At 34.1% G+C, this 18,548-nt stretch overlaps 2 protein-coding genes across 5 annotated transcripts in view; one reads left to right on the forward strand and one right to left on the reverse strand.

Annotated features, from left to right (window-relative positions):
- Rasal2 (RAS protein activator like 2) overlaps window positions 1–18,548 on the reverse strand; it is a 364,280-nt gene that overhangs the window by 149,152 nt on the left and 196,580 nt on the right. The window lies entirely within an intron of this gene.
- On the forward strand, window positions 11,965–12,202 carry LOC124961590 (cytochrome c oxidase subunit 6C-like). The gene has a single exon (XM_047520362.1). The coding sequence runs from the start codon at window positions 11,965–11,967 to the stop codon at window positions 12,190–12,192; it is 228 nt and encodes a 75-aa protein (XP_047376318.1). The 3' UTR covers window positions 12,193–12,202.

An 18,548-nucleotide genomic window follows, 5' to 3' on the forward strand; every position in this document is an offset into this window, starting at 1 on the left:
GTTGTGTGCATGTATGAATATGTAACAACAAATTCCATCATTATATATAACTACAATGAATCAATAAAAAAATATTTTTAAAAAAAGTTTTCAAATCAAACAACATTACCCTATGTAAATTTATGATTACACAAATGGTATGCCTTTACGCCATGTACAAACAGAGAAACAACATGTATCCCATTTGTTTACAATAAAAAAAAAATTCACACACACACACAAAAAAAAGTTTTCAAAACTGTGTGGTGGTACATGACTGTGATCCCAGGTAGTTGGGAGGCTGAGGCAGGATAGCTGCCCAAGTTCAAGGCCAGTGAAGCAACTTAGGGGCACTCTGTATCAAAAAAAAATAAAAAAGGCTGGGATATAGTTTAGTTGTAGAGTGCTCCTGGGTTTAAATCCCAGTAGGAGGGTGGGGAGAAGAAGGGTGGGGAAATAGGTTAATAAAAAATGACCTTTCAAAAGTCATTTCCTTCAGTGGCTTTAGAAATAAATATGTGGGGCTGGGGCTACAGCTGGGGGTTAGAGCACTTGCCTAGCATGTGGGAGGCACTGGGTTCAATCCTCAGCACCACATAAAAATAAATAAATAAAGTAGAGGTATTGTGCCCATCTACAACTAAAAAAATATTTAAAATAAACAAATAAATAAATATTTGTTAGGTTTATTGATTTTCTGTTAGGTTAATCTGCTATCACAAGTGAAGCATTAGAGACTATATTGAGTTTTTGTTGCTACTGGCAGTGACGGGAAAAACTGTGGTGAATGGAATCCTGTTACAAGAGATGCAACTTCCTTATCATTTAGAGAATGTAAAATGTCCATACAAAGAAAATATTTGGCAAGTAATAGCATTCAACAAATATTGAGCTCAATTAAATGCTGAATAGGAATGTACAACATATTTTGAACATTTTACAAGTCACTTTTTAATTTCATTTTTACAAGCACAAATATGATGTAAAATTTAAACATGCATCATAAAAAAAGGAAATTTTGAATGTTTTGTGGGAGAGAATTTTAATTATATAACTACTGATAGAACAGAATAAATCATGGTCCTTTAACAATAAAACTTCACAATTCAGATCTAGAACTTCTCTGAGAAACACACACACACACACACACACACACACACACACACACACACACACATATATTTTTTTTTTTTCCTCAAAATTATTGACATGGCCTGACACTCTTGCCAGTGAGACAGAAATCATTTTGTTTATTTCCTAATTTGGGGGAGAAAGGGATTCTTCGGTTTCCATATGATGATATCCCTGTTCTGATTTCTCTGGAAGATCTTGGGAAATGTAATGGAGGCTCTGTGATTCTTCTGTCTTTAGTTTCCAATTAATGTTTCCTCAGCAAATTTATTAATCCCTCTTCTATTTTTAAAGTTTTTGTCATCTATAAAATATCACTCAAAGTTAAGACCTTCCTGGGATGAAAGCATTTTCACTTATTTTGGCATTTTATTAATATGACATTATTAGCATGTTAAATACACTAATTTTAAATGAGTTTAAAAACCAAGCTGCATGCTAAGTTTACTTTATCCAATGGGCGCATTTATCTGCTGGTAGAAACTACTAGTGAAGGTAAGTTACAGAAAAACATGGGTATATAATTATAATTCTTAAATAAATCAGATTATTTTTTCTTAGAATTACATCTTTATCCAACTGAAACAAACCTTCATTAGAATGGTATTTTTTAATCTTTAACTTCAGCATTAATAAATTTAGATACTATGTTTTATAGAATAAACAACTACACATTTTCCCCAGTAAATAACAGTAAAATAGACAACTTCTATTCTCATAAGGATGCAAAAATTCAAACACTGACAATGTCAGAACAATCGGGAGTCTAGAACTTGGGTACTTTCACTCACTCACTTCTAAAGTATCATTATTAGGTGGAAGAGAACAGTGGCTAAAGGAACTGACTTTTGGGCCAAATTCCAAGGTCCAAATGCCAGTGATGCTGTTTACAACTCACAGGGTCTTAGAAAAGCATTGCCTCAGTTTCATTAAGTATTAACAAGCAAACAGGGATAATAATAGTACCTACCTCATAGGTTACATATTTAAACATTTGCAAAGTGCTTAGAATAGTACCTGTCCCAAACAAGCACATAAGTGTTTGCTGAGTAAAATAAAATGAAAATAGTAGTCAGGGGAAAGGAGTTATGAGAAGATGAAAAAGGAAAACGAGAATTTTCATCATTCATCACTGATTTCACATAGTATTCTTTCCCTCAAAAACCTTACCTCGGGGATGGGGCTGTAGCTCTGTGGTGGAATGCTGGCCTCCCACATGTGAGGCACTAGGTTCAATCCTCAGCACCACATAAAAATAAATAAATAAAAAAAGATATTGTGTCCATCTACAACTAAAAAAAAATTTAAAAAACCATACCTCTTTGCTATAAATATTTTTACAGATTTCTTCATTCACCAGAACCCAGTCTATTAACATTTTAGATTCTCTGAAATCTTTTCCTTTCTTTCCTTTTATAGAAATGTATCATTCTTTTACCAAGGAACACTTTTATGTATTCATTGCATGATACAGAGTAGAGGCCACTGCAATTATGATCATATGAAAAAGTCTATCGGGATAAAGTTTGTCAAAAAGTATATTCCTCTTCACTAAGAATACTGTTCAGTGTTTTGTTCCATTCACTCCATAGTGTGACCACAGATGACTTGATGAGAAAATGATGACATCATAAATCATCCAAGAAGAGACACAAATGGAATGCTTTTGTGAAATAATTTCGAGTTAGGCAGACAGGAAAGTATCTTGCAGCAGAATCTTGAATGTATGTTCCAAGTGTATCATTAAGACAACATAATATATTTCTTATGTTTCTCATATTAAGGTTTAATTAATCATTAGTAGTCTAATCTTCTAAACTTTTTCAGTTTTGAGAAAAGATTTGTGCATGGCCTTACGAGTCATCAGCTAACAATGTTGTAATAAAATGGAATTATAATAAACTAATGCTTAACTTTAGCATTCAATGATATTTATTCCCTCATGGCTCCAATATTCTAAGATAATTTAGTCAACAATATAGGTTACCAAGACTTACTGAATGTACAATAAATGCTAACCTAAATACTGCTAAATCTAATGACAGAGCTTCCTGTTTTGTTCATAGAAGAAACAAATCCATGGCCATCAAGGGAAAGAATGTTAAATTTCACCAATCAAATTAATTTTTAGTATGTACTTAATTTTAATTTGTGCATTTTACTGTTACTTTTTTTTTTTAATGAAAAGGGCTTTTGTCTCCAAAGTTCTATCGTCTTGAATATTTGTCATAATCTATTAAACTGTACATAATAGTATGTAGTCTGAAATTGCAGTACCCTACTTAAATATTTCTATAGTGATTGTTTGGCTTTCAAGATATTTTTTCTTATAGAAAATACTGCAAAACTTGGAGAAAGAAGGAAACAGTAAACACTGACTATATGCCAGCAATCTGCTATGGAATTTACATTTAACATTTGATGTCTCATAACTCTGAATTAGAAGCCATCATGCTGATTTTATGCATTCAGAAAAACTGCTTCCTTAAATTACACATTACTTTTATCCACATGATATATGTAAAAAGTGATATTTGTGAAAAAAAATAGTATTTAAAATGAAATGGGTTAATAAAAAATGGCCTTATACCCCAATTCACCAAAAGCAATCCTCTTTATTTTTTAGCTTTTTCTGTTGGTATTTATCTAAAAGTAAAAATTCCTCCTAGATATTTCTACCTAGTTCTATTACTATTTAGAAATAATGAAATAAATCAAGTTGACGCTAAAGTCTTCCATTTGTTTGTCCCAGTTTGGAATGGATACTCAGCTACTCAGCTTCATCCTGGGATTTCCTTTTACTAATATTCTGGGGATTCCCTTTTGTCTTCCTCTCACCTTCTTACATTTGATATTAGCTTAGATTATAATTCTAGCTCAGAAATCATGTTTCCTTGGACTTTCAAGGGCACTGATCTATTTCATAGCTTCTAATACTACTTTTAAGAAGTCAGATGCCACTCTCACTGAAATCTGTTAGAAAATAATTTTCTGTTTCAAATTTCTAAAAACTTTTAGGAAGTCCTCTTTTTGCAGATGTTCTGAAATTTCCCAAAGATGTGCCTTGAAGTGAGTCTTTGTTATTCATTACACTGAGCGCCTCTCAGGCCCTTCAGGTCTTCACCACATGCCATTAGGCTTTCCCTCACCACCACATATAAAGGAATATTCCTTTGCCCTCTTCTCCCTAGATCCTTTACTCCACACTGTGTTTTTCTTCCACCACATTTCTTACCATAGTAAAGCTGTTTGGTTTTGCATTCTATTCTAGCAGAATGTAAATTCTGTGAAGGTGGGAGGTTTATGTTTTTTTGTTGACTCTTTTGAATGCTTTGTCCACACAGGCTAGAACAGTGTGCAACCTCACAGGAATTTTGAAACATATTTGATGAAGGAAAGGATGAATTCCTTAGGGAAAGGCAATTTGTTAAGTCAGTTAGTCTGAAGGGCTTTGAATTAGGGGAAAAAATATAGCAGAGAGGAAGAGACATGATCTCACAGTTGCCTGTTACTATTTATACGTCATTTTTTAAACAAAAATAGTACATCAGTAATTGTATTTGTCTCAAGAGGTAGGAAGCACCATAATAAATGAGAAGTTGTTTAGACCTGAGTTTGAATTCTGGGTCTGCCACTCATTTGGCATCAGTATTCTTATTTATAAAATGAGGACTCCAACAGGGTTTGTTTCATAGGACTACTTGCCAGAAGGAAATGAGGTAACGCACACCCAGATCTCAGCACCCTCAGCATTTGGTCACCATTGTATCTACCTGGCTGCACAGCCAGTTGTTATTTCACATTCATACTATTCTTTAATTTTGTTTTAAAAATATAAAAATAGATAAATTTGAGGTGGCAATCAGTGATATTAAGAAACAGGAAGAATAGGAGATTCCTAAAAATGATTGGAGAGGAAAATTTGTATAGCATCCAAGAATTCACTGAATTCATTAGAAAAAATAACCAGGTATATTAGTTTCCTAGGGCTGTCATAACAAATTATCACAACATGAATGGCTTAAATCAACAGAAATTTATTCTTATAATTTTCTGGAGGCCCCTTGTTCAAATCAAGGTATAGGCAAAGCCATACTTCCTCAAAAGGCTACAGGGGGAAATCCTTCCTTGCCCTTTTTACTTTTTGGTGGCTCCAGTTTTCTTAACTCACATACCTTCAGTGTTAGCTTCTGTCTTCACAAGGTGGTCTTCCTATTCATGTCTTTTAAGGACATTTACCACTGAATTTAGGGCTCACCTAAATAAAAGATACTCTCATCTTGAGATTCTTACTTTAAATACATCTGCAAATAACCTTTTCCTAAATTAGGTCATGTTCACAGGTTCTGGGGATTAGGGTTGTGAACATAACTTTTGGGGCAGCCACCACCAGTTTATTCTGCCAAGTATACATTTTGTTCTCCTTGTAGAAGTTTATATTGTATATTCCTATTGGATTTTCTATACTGTTTTTCTAGATATAAGAATCAACAAGGTTGTCTACTGCTAATTATGCTTTTAGATTTAATAATACACTATTATTAATACATTCTCCTCTCTGGTATGTTAATGGTTTTCTGATATCTAAGATTCTTCTTCAAGAAGACTTTCTAGCCTCAAGAATGCCTAAACTGGGAGCTGGAGTTGTGGCTCAGTGGTGGAGCACTTGCCTGGCATGTGTGAGGCCCTGGGTTCGATACTCAGCACCACATATAAATAAATAAAATAAAAGATCCATTGACACCTAAAAAAAATACATATAAATATACATATTAGATGCATATAAGTAAATAAATAAAATAAAAGATCCATTGACACCTAAAAAAAAAATACATACAAATATACATATTAAAAAAAAAAAAAAGAAAAGAATGCCTAAACTGGGCGCCATAGCACGCATCTGTAACCCCAACTGAGGTGGGAGAATCACTAAACACTTGAGTTCCAGACCAGCCTGGACAACACAGCCAGAACCTATCTTAAAAACAAAATGTTCTGTCTAATTTAATGGATTAATAAAAAACACTGGACATACTGTGGTTTTAAAATGCTATTTTAGAGGCCCTCGATGGCAGGAACTAAACTTGGATATATACAAATACTAGAATTTTAAAAAGGAGTTGGGTAATTTTTAAAATTCATTCAATGCAATGAAGAAATAATAAAATTATTCTATTTATAATCAAATTTATCTTTTAGTAAGAACCTTAGAAATTGATATGCTATCATCTTAGTTTAAACAAAGATAATGCTAGGTTTTGTCTACAGGCAGGAAGAACCATCACTTAAAATATATGATCAAAAGTCCATAGGAGGAAAGATAAAATAGGGAAAATGGGAGAAAAGAGAGATTACAGTGAAGAAAACACAATTTAATTAGATATTCTTTCCTGAGACACGAAATTTTGATAAAATACCAATTCTGAAATAGCATAGTATTATTACCAATTAAACGGAAATAGGGTATAACATGATAGAGTCTAATACCATTTCTTTTGAAAACCCAATCATTAATTTTACTTATTAGCAATGAATAAGAGAGAAGTATATTTCTGTTAATGAAACTTCAAATTTAGTCTTACTCTCTGATGGACACTGATACAACCCATTTTTATGTGATCTATGGTTCACCATTTCTAATGTGAAAAAAACATAAACCCACCTTTTATATCAGCATGAGAATCTGCAAAGTTAATTTTTCTTTAAATTGTGTATCAACTAAAAGTGACAGTAGTATCAGACTTAAAGGTATTATTTAGGCATATATATCTCATAGTAGTAAAATTCATTGCTAAACCTTGGGAAAGCTTCAGAAAATATAATTCTAATTTATTAACCAGAGTAACACATTTAGTGATAAAAGCTCATAATCCTATATCATATTACTGATGGAAAACATGATAAAGCCAAATTTTCTCCTTTCTCCTATCCTGCAAGAAGTTTCTTTTCTCGGAGTCATATATACCACTGTGGAACTTTCTAGCTTTTAGTGGCCTATCCAAGACTATTTCTATCCAACTGTTGTAGGCACTGCTACTGAAATTCTACTTTTAAATATATTTTCTCTTTCCTCTTATATTCAGTCACACCGCTGTATTATTTCATTAGCTCTATCCCTAGTTCCTAATACACACATCTGAATATTTCTCTGTAATTCTTACTTCTAAAAATTAATTACAAAAGACTTGTTTAAAAATGTTTTTGACTCTTTAATGGCACTACTGTGATTAAAATAAGGGAGAAAAATATCTAAAGGCCTTTAAGTGGAAAAAATAAACAGAGACAATGATTTTTATTCTATTACCAGTTGTCTTTCTAATTTGGTCTCTTTTATTTCCTTCCCTTCCAGTGAATTCAAGTTCTTTTCACTCTTTTCTACCCTGAATTTTCCCTATAATGCTCTACTCTCTAAAGTTAGAAAGGGCATGCTAAAGACAAAATAATTTTGTAAGCAGTGGGAAAAGAAAAAAGAATGGAAATGGAAATTTCCTTTGTGCTATATTAAACATCAGTTGAAAGGGGAGGGTATTAACAGGTAAACATCTGAAGGCAGCTGGAAAGAAAACAGATTGTAAGTTTAAAGGTAAAAAAGGGTAATAAAAGCAATCTAGCTAATACAACAGCTTTATGAAGAAATTGGGGAGCTTTCTCTGTTAAGTATTGTTACTATAGAACTGTTTGGCAGGTGGGTGCCAAAGGGGTCATAACAAAACAAATGCTTTGTCCCTGAAGGCATCTGCAGCCTGTTTTACACACAACTAAACTAGATTTTCCATCAATCTAATTTTTAAGTTCTCCTGTTTGAAATATAAACTAAAAGGCTTTGGTAAACAGCTCAGCTAATCCTGCTGTGTGTGTGTGAGAGAGAGAGAGAGAGAGAGAAAGAGAAAGAGAGAGAGAGAGAGAGAGAGAGAGAGAGAGAGAGAGAGAGAGAAATAGATAGATAGATATTGGGGGGAGGAGGCGAAATAGAGAACGCCTGTAAGTAGCTAATTTTACTTAACTTATCTGAATTATATATTTTTCCTTTTGAAAAAGATTCTGGGCAGTCAAGAGCCTAAATCAAGTTTCCAAAATATATCTCAAGATGTATTATAAACACCACCATCTTGATCTTTCTATCTACATTACATAACAGACTGGTGAATTATAACTATACTTTAGAAGGAATTTGCCAACTATGCAAGTGAAAATGGGGAAAAAAAAACAAAATAGTAAAGTCATGAGATAGAGAGCTAGGATGCTTTCTGAGGTGTTGCATCTGAAATTTGTTTTTTGGGAAAACAAAACAAAACAAAATAGTAAAGCCATGAGATACAAAAGGATGCTTTCTGAGGTGTTGCATCTGAAATTTGTTTTAGGCCACTAAAATTAAACCTGTCCAAGCAAAATGAGAAACATAATACCTACTGTATTATTTCACTGGTCTTATGATGTTATAAGTCAGAGAGAATTAAGTTCATCTCATATCAAAGTTTATATTGTTGTTCCTGCATTCTTCTTCAAATTACAATACAAATCTCAATAGATAAGGAATCTGAGGCTCAGGGTTAATAACACATGCATTTAGTAATGATGTTATTCAGATGTGATTTCAGAATACTTTTTTTTTTTTTGCGGTGCTGGGGACTTGAACCCAGGGTCTTGTGCTTTCGAGGCAAGCACTCTACCAACTGAGCTATATCCCCAGCCCAGGCTCAGGGTTAATGATGAGAAAAAATGGAATTTAAGTCCAGGTTAGGGGAACTTCAAGGCTTATGCTATTTCTACTGCCCTGTCTAAAGGCAGACCTTCCAAGAGAGAAGGAGTTCTAACTACAGGCATGTGTTTTCCTTCCTTTAGGAAAGCAATACACGTTCAATATGTTAATAACGCTAACACTGCCTATGTGATTTGGATATACTAAATAATCTGCAATGCAGCAAGAAGGATAAAATGGACATTCTTCTTTCATTAAAATAATTTATTTTCTCTTATTGTTCTATATAAGCATAAAAAATTAATAAAATTACTTGTTATTAATAAAATCTTTAAAAAAACACAAATACCTTGCTCACTAACATAACTATAGTTACAAGCACATTTGACACTTTATCTTGTTAACTTGGAAGTAGTACTCACCAATTACTAACTTATCAATTACTCTGTACTTGTCAAAACCAATACTTATGACTATAACTGTTCACAGTCCTTGTGAGTATATAATGATATTTGGTAACTCTCCAATTTCATTCCTAAAATATTTCTTTAAAGTAGATATAGTTTCCTCTCCATAAAAATATTTCCTACAACTAAGATTATCTTTCAGTTTAAAATGTTTTACTGAGAGTCAAAGTTGGATTTCTTTAATGCTTCTCACTCAATTGTCAATCACTCACTCAAATCTGCAACTGTGAAGATATTCCGCTAGATGTTATGCTGATATTAAAGTGAGTTAGATATAATCCTGCCATCTAAAAGTTCCAGTTCATTAAAGAATATACATGCCAATAACTTAAAATATAAGGATGTTGGGGGCTATGCCGTGGGGATGGCGCTGGGATGGCGCTTGGCAGCCAGTCAGAGGTTGCTTTGATCACATCGGTGGTGAGGAGGTTGATTAGCATAAGCACACCCAGGTATTTGTCATTGGCTGTATCCAATTAAGTCCACGCAACACAACGTGTGTACAGGTGCTCCTGCTCGTGCCTGCTCATTTTGACCTTTACCATGATTGGGCAGCTAGCTCTCGCCTAATCTTTGCATAATTGGCATCAGCCCTACCCTTCGCCTCCTGGAGGGGATATAAGCCGACTCTCCTCCAGCGCCGGAGAGGGGTTCCAGTTCCCAGTTCCCGGGTTTCCTGATTCATCAATAAACCATTCCGAATTCAAGAGCCTCGCTACTCTTTTGTCCCCCGCGCCAAATTGACTCTGCTGGACGGCGTCACAAGGATACATATCTCAATATTAGAAGTAACAGATTCGTGTTGGTAAATTCTGATTAGGGAAATGAAAGAAAAGATTTCCAAAAGGTGATAACTAATTAAGTCCTTAGGATACATGGAATTTCTACATATGGTAGGCTGGATGAAGGTGGAACAATGTAGCATAACATTGCAGATTGATGGCTGAATGTAAGCAGAAGTCTGTATGTGGCAGAATGCCTGGGGACCCTGAAGCAGTCCTGTGAGGACAAAAGCCTGAGTATCTGAGTTGGGTAAGGAAAGACGATGTTAGAGAACCGAGTCTGGGGCTGGGATTATAGCTCAGTGGTAGCGCATTTGCCTCACATGTGTGAGGTACTGGGTTCAATTCTCAGCACTACATATAAATAAAATAAAGGTACACTGATAACTTAAAAAGTATAAAAAAAAAGATAGATCTTAACCTCATCCTATAGATAATGGACAGCCAGTAAAGGTGTTTAAAACAAGGAAAGTAACATGTCTCCTCCAAGACAAAAGTCAAATGAGTAGCAAAATGAGTAATACAGAATGAAAATGGAAGGGAGGAGGAGACTGGTAGGTGGCTATTAAGAAATCTAGGTAGAAATAAATGAGCAATGTGTAGAGTTAAGAAAACTAGGATGGTGGTCATATTAACAAAAATGGTTATCACAAGAGATGAACAAGTAGTGGGGGAAGGAAGGAATGAAGAAGGAACTCCACAAAGATAATGGCTTCCATTCTAAACCTGCTTCAACCACTGAACTACAACATCACAAAAAACAATTAAAATATTCCCAATCAAGGTAGAAAAATGGCGTTCTCAGATCATCTCATGAAGAACAAATTCTTATGTGTTTTACTATTGTGGATTTTGGGTTTTTAATTCCTTGAAAAATATGAACAATCAAAGTGATACGTTAAAACATAGGCACAGCACTTATGAGCCACAGTAAACTTGTTCATTAGTGTTACTTCAGCGAAGTTTTAAAAAGGCAGAAAGAAAAAAAACCCTTAGATTTATATATGCTTATTAATTCAAACCCACATTTCCTTCTTGTTGTTTAAATGCACTCAGTTATTATACCAATTTTGTCTTCTTAGAGAAGTCTTTACTACAACCTTCTGAGTTGCTCTAGTCTAAACCAGTTGTCTTCATTCTACACTTGGTATGGAAATATTTAACCTGGTTTTCTCTGTAACAGCAGGTAATCTTTTGAAAGCCCCACGTCTGAAAATGTCTTTGTTAACCTCTGACTAATGGTTTACAGCTAAGTATAGAATTTTAGGTTGGAACCTTCAGAAGTTTGAGGGTATTTCTCATTGTTTTCTAGTTTCTGTGGCTAGGAAGTCTGAAGTCATTCTGACTTCTGATTTTTAGTATGAAACCTATTTTCCCTTACTTTGGAAATTTCTAAGACTGTCTCTTTGTCATCAGAGATGATCTGAAATTTCATGAAGATATGCCATGTCACAGGAACTAAGTAAGCCCTTTCAATCTAAAACTTGTATCCTTTAGTAATGGGAATTTTTTTACTGGTGCATTATAATTATACATAATAGTGGGATTCATTATGTCACATTCATACATGCCCATAATCTGATGAATCTCATTCCCCAGTACCTTCCCTCTCCTTCCTCCTTCTGATCCACTTGCTTTACTCTGTTGATATCCCTTCTATTATTATAGTTATTCTTTTAATTAATGCATTCTAATTATATAGGCAGTATCCATTATGGTATATTTGTACATGGACGTAGCATAATTTGCTAGATTTCCTTCTCCAGTTCTTCCCCATCTCCCTTCCTCCCTCCCTCTCAATTCCCTTCTCTACTCTATTGGTTTCCCTTCTATTTTCTTAAGATCAACTCCCCCAATTTTTCTCCATCTACTGGGAAGGACATTGGTGTGGAGGACAGGAGCTGCCATGGCTTCCAGCGCTTTGACTAAACCTCAGATGTGGGGTCTTCTGGCCACGCACCTGCGGTTTCATATCATTGGGGCATTCACGGTTGCCCTGGGGGTTGCAGCTCTCTATAAGTTTGGTGTGGCTGAACCAAGAAAGAAGGCATATGCAGATTTCTACAGAAATTATGATTCCATGAAAGATTTTGAGGAGATGAGGAGGGCTGGAATCTTTCAGAGTGCAAAGTGATTTTGGAATATGAAGAATTTCTTTGGATTGAAGTCCTTAGAAGTTTGTACTCACATGTGCTCCTGAACTATAAAACATGAATACGTGGACTAAGGAATAGTTTTTCTTGGTAAATAAACAACTAACAAAAAAAAGAAAAAAAAAAAAAAAAAAAAAAAACCTCCCCCACCCCAACTTTTAAAAAATCTTTCCCCCTCTCTACCTTCCACATAAGAAGCAAAACATTTGATCCTTAACTTTCAGTCTGTCTTATTTCACTTAGCTTGATGATCTTCATTTCCACCCATTTACCAGCAAATGACCTAATTTCATTCTTTATGGTTAAAACTTATTGTATATGTATACCACATTTTCTTTATCCATTTGTCTGTTGACAGACACCTAGGCTGGTTCCATAACTTGACTACTGTGAATTGTACTGCTATAAACACTGGTATACATGTAAGGGATGAGCGATTTTCTTGAATTATTTGGCTAATGTTTTCTTTCTTTGCCTGAAACTCTAGTTTTGTTGTCAGATTTCCCTGCTGATCTTCTAATATTTATGTTCCCCCAACACTTTCTGAAATAGTTCATCTTCAACACTTCCACTGAGTTTTTAAATGTTTTAAAATATTTTATTTTTTTGATTGGCACATAATATTTGTACATATTTATAAGAAACAAAGTAATGTTTTGATTCATGTATATATTGGGCAGTGATCACTTCAGAGTAATTAACATATTCATCACCTTTATCTTTTCTTTGTGGTGAGGACATTCAAAATCCTCTCTTCTGACTTTTGATACATATGCTGCATTGCTGTCAATTATAGTTACCCTGCTGGGTCAGAACTTATTTCTCCTATCAAACATTGTACCTGTTGAATGAATCTCCCATGTCCTCCTCCTCCCCCCACTCTCTGTAACCACTATTCTGTTCTCAACTTCTGTAAGATCAACTTTTTTCATTTCCACTTGTTGAATTAGATCATTCTACATTTATCTTTCTGTGCCTGACTTATTTCATATAACACAGTGCCTTCCAGGTCCAACCATGCTGTTGTTAAGTAACAGGATTTCATATTTTTTTAATTACTGAATACTATTTGAGTTTTATTTCTGTCAATTTTTAAAATACACACAATCACACTCATGTGAAATCTAAACAAGTTGATCTCATAGAATTTGAGAGAATGATGGTTATGAGGGAGCGGGGTAAGGAGGGTGGGGTCAGCAATAAGAAGAGGTTAATCAACAGGTCCTGAGTTACGGTTAGGGAGGAACAAGAAGTTCTGGTGTACTATTGCACAGCAAGGTGACCACAGTCAACAATAAAGTACTGTACATTTCAAAAAGCTAGAAGGATTTTGAAAGTTTTCACCATAAAGAAATGATAAATATTTGAGGAGATATGTTTAACCTGATTTATGTGTATCCACATACTGCATGGTACCCCATTAATATGTATAGTTTCTATATATTTTTATGTATCAGTTAAACTAAATTAAAAAAAATTTAATAGACAAAAGTTCTTTGACTTTGTATAACATTAAGTTCTTGTCTCATGAATGTAATAGTTTACCTTTCTGAGGATAGTGATGGTTTTTTAGTTTCCTGTTCCCTTGCTAGTCTCTATTTTTTAACTTCTGTTTTGTCCTCTCTCTCTTCATGCTAGAGGCTTTTGTTCATGTCTGTTAAGTACTGGGAAAGTCAGCAACCTTAGGTATCTCTTCTTGGGGAGGCTGGTAAAATATGCCAAAGGGTATGCGTCTAACCTCCTGTCTGGAGAGCAGCGGCAAGTGAGCCGTCTCATCATTTCATGTGCAGATGTTTATTTAATTCCCTTGCATTTGGTAAAGTGCCCTGCTCTCAATTTTTCCTGACATTCCCCATCAAGGTACACTTGTTCTTTTTTTTCTTGTTTTGCATTATTTTGTGTTTTGACTTCTGAGAACACACCTATCCTAGGGTGAACATATAGTTGGGAAGAACAGTTCTTTAGTGTAATGGAGAAGAGAACAGGGCCTAGGAATCGATTACCATACGTTTCCTAAACTATTTGAAGATTCTGTGGTAAAGATACGAGGGTTCTCAGCTTTCTTCATTGCCATGTTCAGATCTGGCTTTCTCAAGCGATCTTGACATTTGCCACACTCTCTGCTTTCAGTTTTCAGTTTGTGTGTGTGAGTGTGTCAATGTTTTATTCTTTCTCATTCTCCATATCTTTAAAATAAATCATTTCACTACAGCTTTAGTGAGTGGGGTTTCTGGAAGAAATACAATTAGACGCTTGCCTACCATTTCTTTCCACGAAAGTCTAGGCTAAATCTAAAAACCATATCTAATTGTTCATGTCACTCAATACCCCTTCCCAACCACCATAATGGTTTACTAATATTAACATATGCTAATTATTAATTTACTAATATTATTAATTAAAATTGCTAATATTAAAATAGACTAGTAGATTACTGACTTAGGACTGATTAAGAGAAGTCCTAGCCTGGGTATTACATTTTAGAGGACTCTACTTGGTCTTCTTGGGCACCAATTCCCACAAAGCTTAAATGGACAAACTGAGAGCAGCAATCCTGTCTTGACAAATGACTGTGTGAATTAGAAAGAGAATCCCTTATAGAAGACACTTTACTGCCATCTGCTGGAAATTTTGTAGTTATGAAATAACTACAAATCAAGGATGACAATTTAATGACAGGTGCCCTTAAGCATTAGTGAAAGAATCTCTACTGTGTCAAGAAGGTAAAAGAGCAAGTTAGGAAAGCTTCTTCTTTCTAATGGACAAATCTGATTAGAACAAGTTGGTAGTAAGGTTTGTTTTGTTGTAAGGCTTGCTTTTGAAAATGTAGTATTTCACTGCAATTGATCCATTTTAGGTAACAATTTGTATATAACAATACTTTTCTATTGCTTGTGTACAATTGAACCTATGATAAACATCAGGTGAACAAAGAAAACTGCACTGAGCTAAACCAAGTCATGTTAAATGTATAAAACACTCATACACATATACACCTCAAACATCAAATGGCTGCTCGGTTCACCGTATGCTGGGTTATGAGGTGTACCCAAACACTGCGGGTGTAAGAATGTTTGATCTGATTTTAAATAACCCCTTTCTATCACTTCACAATAAACTCTCAAACTATTCTGATGTCCACTACCACAAGTAAGCTTTAGGATTTTAAAAGTGCTACATTCATTGTAGTATTTTTTTTTAACATAGTTTCATCATTTTTATGTTGTCAATGACCAACTTTTTGAGAATTATACTCATAACTCCATTTTCCCCATAAGCTCTGTGTCTTGTACTGTGAAATTCTGTATGCAGTAATTTTTTTTTAGAATTACATATGTCATAGCAGAACTGACTACAAGGATATTTTATCCCAGTCTCAGCTCATTCTTCCAGAGTATCATCATCAGTTTCTACATATATCTTATGGAAACAGATTTCAAAGAATAATTATATACCAGCTCACAGTTTTTAAGAAAACACAAAACTACCCAACCAAAAGCCCTAAGAAACATTATTTCAAGGGCTTCTACCTTAATTATTCAGGTTTGACAGTTCTTTAGTTCATTGGATATTTCCTTAAATTACCTGTATATCACTAAAATAGATTAAGAGTGGAATGTAAGTTTGAAGGCTGGGTATTATGCAGATGTCTCAGTGTGAGCTTGCTTATAGATGTTCATCAAATTATCTTAAGTTTATTTTACAGGAAAGGAACAAGACTTGGCATTTTAAAGAAATTTCAAAGAAAACTAAGGGCTACCATTATCTATTGGGCTCTGGCTTTCAGAGTCAGGAAGAGTGGACTACTGATATTTTTTCATAAAGATTTGCATATTACCATGAAGTTAAAGATCTGCTTCTACTGGTTAAAATATTCCATTAACAGTCAACCTAAATATTAAGTACTACCATACAGAGTAATTATTTATTGGCATTTTAATTCCATTATTATCAAAAGATATATTTCTTATAATAGTAAATCTTCATAACTCACATAATGCCTACTTTATTATTACCACCCTGTATTTTTAGAGATTCTTTCAACTTGAAAATATTTAGTGATTATCTAGATATCCCTAATAATGTCTTGGGAATAAAAAGTGAGCCATTACTAGTTTATACATACAGGAAGGTAGAACTAAGCCCAATTTAATATAACAGAGGGCCAGGGTTAAAGCTAAAATATGAACAATCAACATTCTCTAATAATTTTGATCGAAAGGCTTATCCTTTATGATAATGTTATAAATGACTTCAAGGGGATATTCTGCTTTAAATATTTGTTTTATTCAAAGTTTCCTTAAATTTTTGTCACTTTTAATAAATTTAGGAAAGGATAGGTTAAGGTTGTCTTTTATTGAGGTTTTTCCAATTTGGTTTTCTTTTTTGGTGTTTTAAAAATTTTTCTCTTTATTTTCTTCATTTGCATACACATGAAAAATTTGAATAGCTGACTTTGACCCTTAAAGGCTTTCAGTATATTCTTTCCTAAGGCTAGTTTGAGCGTATCAGAAGCATACTACTTAAAATTATAATTTAAATACATTTACCAATTTTTTTTTTAGTGGTAGATGGATACAATACTTTTATTTCATTTATTTATTTTTATGTGGTGTTGAGGATTCAACCCAGTGCCTCCACATTGACTCCAGCCCTGTTCATGGATTTTTGAGTACCACATAACAGATTTACTATTATAAGAACAGTTTGCATGCCTTCCTGCCTATCTTCCTTCCTTCCTTCTTTCCTTTCCTCCTTCTTTTCCTTCTCTTCTTTTCCCTTCTCTTCTTCCTAAATCCAGAGATTCTGTAAGTAATACCATGAGGTAACTTTAAGATTTTATCATAGTATAATAAAATAGAAGCATGAGATCTCTGAGGTTTGAGTTACTAGATGTTTGGGTTTGGATTTATCAAGTTTGATCTGAACTCTCTGAGAATTGAGAAAGCCTTGAACTTAGGAATGTCAGGTATTTTCTAACTAAATCAGTTTTATGATCCTGTTTATGATATTACCTTGCAAACAAGTATTCTTGATCAATTAATGCCATTTGGGCATGAAAGAATGACCTTTACTGAATGTTAAATAATTCTAACAAGCAGATAGCAGAGGATTCCTAACTAACCTTTGTGCTAGCCACCAACTAGGCAGTAAGTAATATGAGGTAGTAACAAGAAAATTTCTTTCATGAATGAATGTACAGTTCACAAAAATGTTGTCTACTGTTCAGTTTTCCATTTATCTCTTTTCAGAGTTCTTGCAAGATGTTTGATAGCTATGTTTTTTTAAGTTGACTTTATACAATTTTATATTTACACTGAAAATGAATATTTACTAATTCTAGTTCATGTTCTCATGTAATTATTACACCTCCCAGTATTGTTTCTATTCAAAGAACTCCATAATCTGAAGAAGTAATTTCTTTTTGAAAAACTCATCTAGTCATGCTTTGCATTGTTTGAATTTAGATGATCTTTTGATGACTACGTTAAAACCTGGTATTACTAGGGGGAACTATTTTTTCTGGATCTTCTAAATCTGGAAGAGGGTACTTCATAGACATGATGTTCAAGTACCTTAAGAAAACATCATGTTTTCAGTGGAAAATAATGTGAACCAAAATCCATGTAAATTTTAGTGTCTTCAGTAATCTGTAAACTGCTAAATGTTAAGAGTCTGAGAACTATAACAGTAAGAGGTAAATTCTGGCCTAAACTGCTATCATCCCTTGACTAGATTACTGCAATAGTATTCTAGTTGGTCTCTGAAATCCCATTCTCGTACCCCTACTCAACAGAGAAGCCAGTGACTTCACAACTCTCAGAGAAGCAAAGTCAAAGTCCTTAAGTCCTGCAAGACCTTCATGATCTGGTTGCCCAAGAGCTTTATGGTATCACCTATGTTCCCCACCCTGACACTGACCTGTACATTCCATTCCAGTCTCACTGGCATCCATGCCATTCTTGGAACTCTCTAAATATACTGTCATTTTATACTAGCTGTTCTCCCAGGAAGAACCTCTCACCCCTAGGTTTTCCACATAGCCTACACTTATACTTTTGTTGAACTGTTATTCAAGGAGACCTTCCTTGATCACTGTAGCTAAAATTATAATTCCTTGGAATGTCTTATCCCTCATTCCTACTTTGTTTTTTCTTTGTATTTATCACCATCTAGCATATTATTATATATTATGTTTATATATATACATATATATTTATTACTCTTGCTTATTATTTATGGCTCTTCAATAGTAAGTAAGCTCCATGAAGCAAAAGACTTTGGTCTATGTTTTTCAATGCTAATTCTGAGAGCTGAGAACAGGATCTAGCACATA

Source organism: Sciurus carolinensis, chromosome 12, assembly GCF_902686445.1.
Source record: "Sciurus carolinensis chromosome 12, mSciCar1.2, whole genome shotgun sequence".
Lineage (NCBI taxonomy): Eukaryota > Metazoa > Chordata > Mammalia > Rodentia > Sciuridae > Sciurus > Sciurus carolinensis.